The 8,046-nt window shown below is 50.0% G+C and overlaps 1 protein-coding gene across 3 annotated transcripts in view; it reads left to right on the top strand.

Annotated features, from left to right (window-relative positions):
• Positions 1-4,805: 4,805 nt before the first annotated feature.
• EFR3B (EFR3 homolog B) overlaps positions 4,806-8,046 on the top strand; it is a 97,637-nt gene continuing 94,396 nt past the window's right edge. For all 3 annotated transcript variants that reach the window (XM_024999503.2, XM_024999502.2, XM_002691505.6), the window contains exon 1: positions 4,806-5,057. In XM_024999503.2, the coding sequence (XP_024855271.1) occupies positions 5,051-5,057 (7 nt within the window). In that variant the 5' untranslated portion in view covers positions 4,806-5,050. The remainder of the gene's footprint in view (positions 5,058-8,046) is intronic.

Genomic DNA, 8,046 nt, shown 5'->3' with positions numbered 1-8,046 from the left:
CACAGCAGGTGCACTGCTGTTGGCCCAGGAATGGGGTGGAAAGTAGAGCAACTGCTTTGGTCTGTTCAGCCCAAGACCTTCTCCAGTCCAAAGGCAAGTAATGAGGGAGGGAAATACAGATGAAGAGGAGGAGCAAATGCCAGTTAAATGGAGGAGAGGGGGCACAGGATTGAACCTGCATCCCCTGCAATGGAAGGTGGATTCTTAACCACTGGACCGCCAGGGAAGTCCTTGCTCTTCTGTTTTGACCTGTGAGCTGGAAGATTGCGTTCCAGCTTCCTTGGATGTAACATCACTACCCTAGCCTTCTACACCACCATCTTTTGCACATATTTTATCTAAACATCTTGATTATACTTCAGAGAAGCTGGGTATGGGCCAGATTCCTTCACCACTGAATGTATGGACCCAGAGGGACCTGAGTGCTCAGGCCAAAGCACCCCGGCAAAGGGTGCAGGCTGGCCAGAGTGACTCTATCCCTGGGCCCTTAGGGGCCACATACCAATGGGATCTAATTGGGAATACAGGTTGAGGGGAGGGTGAGGACCACTCCAGGCCTGGTTCAGTTATAAGAATCCAGAATCACTTTTGCAAAGGATGGTACCAACTAAAGTTGCCAGATAAATTATAGGTTGAATCTAAATTTCAGATAAAAAATTTTTTTAATATAACATGTCTCCCATATTTCATGAGACATACACTAAAAATTATTCCTTATTTATTCAATATTCAAATTTAATTGCTAAGTCTGCCAGCCTTCGATCTAACAGGGAAACCTTTGGATTGGGTGCTTAAGGCCCCAGACCACCTTTCTTGCCTCCCTTCCTACTTAGCAGCTTGTGGGTATTTAGTTCTCAGACCAGGGATTGAACTTGAACAGTGAGAGCAGTGAGAGTGCAGAGCCCTAACCACTAGACAGCTAGGGAATTCCCCTCCTTTCCTACTTCTGTTCCTCATCCTTAACTCTGTTCCAATCAGATGAAACTCCAGGCTGTGTCTCACATTCTCTCTCCCCTCTACCATCTTGACCTTTGCAAACTGTTGTCCCTCTGGCTGAAATTATTAATGTTTACATTATCTCCACATCTAATATCCTACCCATTCCTCAAAGCCCATCGTGAATGTTTTTTCCTTCCTGAAGCTCTACTCTGCTTCCTCTATGGATCTTCACCATAGTAATTATTACATTTTGTTATTATTTTTGCATGTCTCCCCTCTCCTAAGCACTTTCCACTGTATAAAACAGATAAAACAGAGTTATCAGTAAATATTTGATTAAAAGAATGAATTAGCCTGAAGGCCTAAATAGGGTCTATATTGTAAAGTCTAAATAAGGTCTGTGCTATATGTCTAAATGAGATCTGTGCTTCTTATGCACAATTTACCATGTTCTTCCTTGTCATGTAATATTGTATCAGCATTTGTCTTGTCATCTCTGCTAGAGATTTCACTCTAAAGGCAGACACTGCGTTTCCCACTGTGATGCGGACACCAGTGTTTAATGAATATATTTTGTGCTGCACAGATTGCAGGGGCAGGAGTCTCTCTGTGTGTTCAGACCAAGCTAGACTCCATTCTCTTGCTTCTGCCCTGGTTCAAGGGCATAAGTGACTCTCAGTAAATCTCAAAGTCACCTGACCTGATCCTAGAACTGAACAACAGAAGATGAGCTTCTTTGAGCCACCTGAGGGTCTCCGTTAAATGTGAGCTCCAGGAACCTTCTCAGAATTTCCCATGGGGCCCCTAAAACTTGCATGTGCTGCTAAGAGAGGTAAAGAGACAAAGGGACAGGTACAAAACTTGGAAATATCAAGGGAGTGGGAGAGGGTGGTGAGGCCATAGAGGAATGGGAAGCATGGGTTTGGGATACAACAGAGAGCACTGTTCCAAGAGTCCAGTGACCTGGATTCTCTCCCTGGCTCTGTCTCTGCCTTGGGTGAAAAAGGAAAGAAAAGGTATACATGAGTGCCAGTGTGTACTTATGTAGGTTTTATATTAAATTTCTAACAGCCCTGTAGGAAGCTGAGGCTCAGAGAGGGAGATAACTGGCCTATGGACACATAGCTCAGTGTACCAAGGAAAAGAACACAATTAACCTCTCACAGCCTCAGGTTCCTCTTCACTAAAATTAGAGACATGCTATCATCTTTAAGGGTCAGTTCAGTTCAGTCACTCAGTCATGTCCAACTCTTTGCGACCCCATGGATGGCACATGCCAGGCTTCCCTGTCCATCACCAGCGAGCCTACTCAAACTCATGTCCATCAAGTCGGTGATGCCATCCAACCATCTCATCCTCTGTCATCCCCTTCACCTCCTGCCTTCAATCTTTCCCAGCATCAGGGTCTTTTCCAATGAGTCAGTTCTTCGCATCAGATGGCCGAAATATTGGAGTTTCAGCTTCAGCATCAGTCCTTCCAATGAATACTCAGGACTGATTTCCTTTAGGATGGAGTGGTTTGATCTCCTTGCAGTCCAAGGGGCTCTCAAGAGTCTTCTCCACCACAATTCAAAAGCATCAATTCTTTGGTGCTCAGCTTTCTTTAGAATCCAACTCTCACATCCATACATGACTACTGGAAAAACCATAGCTTTGACTACACAGACATTTGTCAGCAAAGTAATGTCTCTGCTTTTCAACATGCTATCTCAGTTCAGTTCAGTTCAGTCACTCAGTCGTGTCTGACTCTTTGCAACTCCGTGAGCCGCAGTACACCAGGCCTCCCTGTCCATCACCAACTCCCAAAGTTTACTTAAACTCATGTCCATTGAGTAAGTGATGCCATCCAACCATTTCATCCTCTGTTGTCCCCTTCTCCTCCTTCCTTCAATCTCCCAGCATCAGGGGCTTTTCAAATGAGTAAGTTCTTCACATCAGGTGGCCAAAGTATTGGACTTTCAGCTTCAACATCAGTCCTTCCAATGAATATTCAGGACTGATTTCCTTTAGGGTGAACTGGTTGGATCTCCTTGCAGTCCAAGGGACTCTCAAGAATCTTGCAGCACCACAGTTCAAAAGCATCAATTCTTCAGTGCTCAGCTTTCTTTGTAGTTCAACTCTCACATCCATACATGACTACTGAAACAACCATAGCCTTGACTAGATGGACCTTTGCTGGCAAAGTAATGTCTCTGCTTTTTAATATGCTGTCTAGGTTGATCGAAACTTTTCTTCCAAGGAGTAAGCGTCTTTTAATTTCATGGCTGTGGTCACCATCCGCAGTGATTTTAGAGCCCAAAAAAAGAAAGTCTGTCACTGTTTCCATTGTTTTCCTATCTATTTGCCATGAAGAGATGGGACTGGATGCCATGATCTTAGTTTTCTGAATATTGAGTTTTAAGCCAACTTTTTCACTCTTCTCTTTCACTTTCATCAAGAGGCTCTTTAGTTCTTCTTCATTCTCTGTTATAAGGGTGGTGTCATCTGTGTATCTGAGGTTATTGATATCTCTCCTGGCAATCTTGATTCCAGTTTGTGCTTCATCCAGGCTGGCATTTTGCATGATGTACTCTGCATATAAGCTAAATAAGCCGGTGACAATATACAGCCTTGACATACTCCTTTCCTGATTTGGAATCAGTCTGTCGTTTCATGTCCAGTTCTAACTATTGGTTCTTGACTTGCATACAGATTTTTCAGGAGGCAGATGAGGTGGTCTGGTATTCCCATCTCTTTAAGAATTTTCCACGGTTTGTTGTGATCCACACAGTCAAAGGCTTTGGCATAGTCAATAAAGCAGAAGTAGATGTTTTTCTGGAACTCTCTTGCTCTTTCAATGATCCAACGGATCTTTAAGGGTCTCTCCTCCTTAACTTCTGTTGTTACTGTTCAGTCGCTCAGTAGTGTCCGATTCTTTGGGACCCCATGAACAGCAGCACACCAGACTTCCCTGTCCTTCACCAACTGCCTGAGCTTCCTCAAATTCATGTCCATTGAGTCGGTGAGGCCATCTCCATCATCCCCTTCTCCTCCTGCCTTCAATCTTTCCCAGCATCAGGGGAACTTCTACTAGCAGAATTTTGAGGACAAGCCCCTTCAACCATGCGGTAGATGTGAAATGGAGGCTGGGTGAGAAGCCTTAGGGAAGCCCTGAGTTAGGCTAGAATTTGTCTTCAGGCTATTGGCATGAGCCTTCTGCCCCTCTGTGTCTGAGTCCAGAGAGTGATCCCTGGGGCACAGGTAGAGAGTATCCTGGACACGGAGCATGTGAATTAACCGTGTGAATCCGGGAGAGGAAGAGCAAGTGACTTCCTGCAGCGCTTGAGGGGTAGGACGGGGTGCATTTCTTGCATTCCTGGCCCAGGAAGGACGCGATTTGGTAGTGAGCACTTGACCAGAGAGTGGCTGGGAGGGTAATAGCTAAGGGCTTGATTAGGGAACGGGGGTTTATTAAGGGGGCCAAGGGAGGGGGTGATACTCCCCCCTAATTCCTCTTCCTGGCGCCCCCTGGCTTAGCCAATGCATTCTGGATAAATTTGGGGGAGGGGCTACATCTGCAGTTTCCAGCACCCCTACTGACCCTCGGGGCCCCCGCACGTTACGACAGATCTTAGCTTTCGGCCTAAGCATTCCAACCGGAGCAGGGCGGGTCACTTCCCGTAGGGGACGCTGCCGCTGGAAAACGCTCCACCCAGCACCTGGGGGCGACAGCCTAGGAAAGGTGCTTCTAGGGATCTGGGTTTCTAGGAGGGTGGGAATTGCAGGGGGCGGGGCGGGGTGGGGTGTGGGCGGGGCAGCCAGGCAGTGACTGAGCCCGGGGGGGAGGGGCAATATTAGCATAGCCCCCGCCCCTCTCGGCGCAGCCCAGCCCAGAAACCCGAGCGGAGGCCGGCCGCGCTCAGCCCGGGCTGCTGAATGGGCGCGCGGCTCCAGTCCCCTGCCCTCGCGCGTCGGGCCCCTGCTCTCGCTCCCGAACCCGGTCCGGCTCTCGCCCCGCCCGGGCCTCCGCCGCCCGCCGACATCCGCCAACCCGGCTGTGAATGAAAGGCCGGCGCCGCCGGGGGCTGGCTGCAAGCGACGCGGCCTCCGGGGAGGCGCTCGCCCCGCCAAGATGTACGGTAAGGAGGGCTCTCTGCCTCCGGGCTGGCAAACTTGCAGGACGCGGACCATTGTCCCTCTGCGGGGCCCCAGCGAGGCCAGAGTGTGCGGACCCGGTGCCCGGCTGGGCTCTTTCTGTCGCTCCGTGTGCGCGCGCCTGCGTTGGGAGGACAAAGATGCTCAGGACCGGAGACCCAGGGGTCTTTATGGTCCTTCGGGCCGCTTGTTTGAGGGCTCTGGGGCGAGTGGGCGGTGGTCCGTCGGGGTGCGGCGGGGCTCCGGGGATCCGAAGCAGCTGGGTTTTGGGGAAAGCGAGTCTCCCTTGGTGCCGAGGAGACAGGAGGTGTTGGTGGAGGTGGTCGTGTGACAGCATTTGCAGAATTAACAAAAGCAGGTTGTACTGGGGAGTTTTATGTGGGAAGCCGGTACGGAATTGCGGGGAGACGCTCACTGGCTGCCTTGTGCCGGCTTCAAGGATGTGGGAGGCGGCGCCCGCGGTGCAGAGAGCTGGCCAGAGAGCCAGTTCTGGGAGACAGGTCTCGCCGCCCCTGGATGGACCTGGCCTCTGCCCGCCCCTGCCGCCCGTGGGACCCAAGCTCCCGAACTTCCGGGTATGCCCTCGGCAGTGCTGAAGGGGAGAAACGCTGCCGAGGGTGCCAAGCAGCTCTGGCTGGCCACCTCTGTCTGTCACCCGATCTCTCTTGCCCCCTTCCACGGCCATCCCCTCAACTGACGTGCAACAGTTAGCCAGACCCTCATGATGCCCTGTTCTGCCTTAAAATTTTCCAGGAATTCCTCTGGGTTTGGCGGCAGTGTGGGTGAAGAAAAGAGCACACGGGGTCCAAATTGCAGCCTGGAGGAATGGAGCACGGGAGACCCAGACCAGTTTAGAAATCAACTGCGTTATAGAGCCTCCAGCTGCTGTGTATGTGTCAGAGACAGACAGACAGAGACAGAGAAGAGAGAAAGGATACCCGTGGACCAAAGTCGTCAGAACTCAGGCTCTGGTAGCTATTTAGGGCCAGCAGAAGAGCTGCAGCTATGCTCAGCTCCCACCCCCGCAGCCAGGTAGGGGCTCAGGTGGCACCTGAGGGGTGAGTTGGAAGAAAAGCACATTCTGAATTTAATCCATCACCGAGTCTGCTTGGCTGCCTCACTGTGCAAACACTGAGTCACAAAGTTTGTTGGAGGCACAGGAAGCTGAGAGTGGAGTGCAGAGATGCTCAGCAGCCTCGTTATTTAGAGATACTTCACCTTATGATCAGCCTCCTCTCCTGCCCACTTTGGTCACACGTGCATTTCTGAACCTTGGGGAACATCAGCAAGTATCCTTTCTCTCCCAATGGGCCGAGGTTGGGGAGTAGAGTGGGAGGGGATTGACTTCAGAGCGTGTGCTGCTGGCCAGTGGGGACTCTGCAGAAATGGTAGCAAGGCAGTTATGTTTTATAAGCTAGAAGCTTGTGAGGTTCCCAGGAGAGAGCTATATTTTCTTACTCTCTGTTCCCCCCCCTCCCCATTCTTTTCTGCAGAGTGAGCAGCCTAAGGCTGCAGATCACTTGACAAAAGCATGTGACTGCAGGGGCACCTGCAGTGGGGAAGGAGTTAGGACAAGGCCCAACAGAGTGAGTAAGAATTAGGAATGCTAGTTCTGCTGGGTCGCCTGGCAGCATTCAGTCCAAGACTGTTTGATGACTGATCCCAGGATACCTGAGCGGTGGGGGTCCCAATTTACCCCTGTTGCGTGAAGCAAGTCAAGGAAGAGTTGGATGGTACAGAAAGGTGAGCTGGGAAGCTGGCTTATCTGGGTGCTATTTTTGGATATATCACGGATTTTCAGGTCTCTTTTATAATATGTTCTTATTCCTCCAGACACAAACAGCGATGGTCCTCACCCCTGAATCATTCATAGAAAGATTATAATGAAGGAATCCTCTGGGCAGTTGCCTGCAGCAGTCTTGCCAGCGCTGGTAGGGAGATGATTACTGAGTTTTAGGGCAAAGCCTTGTCTCAGGAGTTGTGAGAGGCACCCAGTCTCCAAGGGGAGGGCTTGTTGGCCTGGATTTTAGTATTTTCTTGATGCTTATGAAAAGAAAAGGTCCACGTCATACTTTCAATCATTCTGTCCTCAGAGGCAGTCGAATGATGAAATAAGAAGTGAATAGGGAGATTGGGAAGGTGTAGAATAATAGACTTCTTATATTTGGTTCTTATTTTTCTAGTGATTTATCCAGGGTGACACAGTTATATAGAAAGGGGCAAAATGAAAATGGGGGCTTCCAAGCCCAGTACCCCTTCCCTCCCCTAATGCCCTAGGTAAGTGCTCGTTAGGAAAATGCCACCAGGGATTTCATTAACTGATGGGCAGTGAGGCCCCCGTGTGGAGCCAACAGTCACCTAATAGCTTTAGGTAAAGGTGTCCCTTGACCATGCACCTGGTTACGGGATCCATTATCAACGTGCATAACCTCACTCCCATTGCCGCCTTTCAGCTGCATGGTGATGCTGGAGATCTTCATCTCCCCTCTTGTCTCCTCCTCACTTCCCTCTGTCCTCGACATCTCAGTCTCTCTGGGTCCTCAGTTTCTCCCATCTTCTTCCTCCCATCTATGGGAGAATAAGGGTCCCTTGTCTTTGCTAAAGGACACGGTATCATCTGGGACAGAAAGGATCCTAGACCTGGCATCAGCCCATCTCAACCCACAGTCAGATCATGGCCATTTCACCTTAGACAGGTGGGTTTGTCTCTTGGAATCACATCTCTGTATTAAATGACAAGATACTCATGTATCTCCCAGTTCTGTGCAAACCTCAGGGCTGGCACCTGGATGTGACAGTGCATTATAGGAGGTTCTGCACTCACAAGGCAAATCACTCAAGAGCCTGTGCCCTTCAGGTCCTCCTGGGCCTTTGCCCGTCTCTCTTCCTCTTTGAGGCTCCTGAAGATGCGTGTTTGCAGCATCTCCCCCACCTCCCACTTTAGCACACAAGTCACCTTGACCTAGCTAACCA

Source organism: Bos taurus, chromosome 11, assembly GCF_002263795.3.
Source record: "Bos taurus isolate L1 Dominette 01449 registration number 42190680 breed Hereford chromosome 11, ARS-UCD2.0, whole genome shotgun sequence".
NCBI classification, from domain to species: Eukaryota; Metazoa; Chordata; class Mammalia; order Artiodactyla; family Bovidae; genus Bos; species Bos taurus.
Note: the sequence above shows the minus strand (reverse complement) of the source record. Positions and strands in the feature narration are given on the sequence as shown.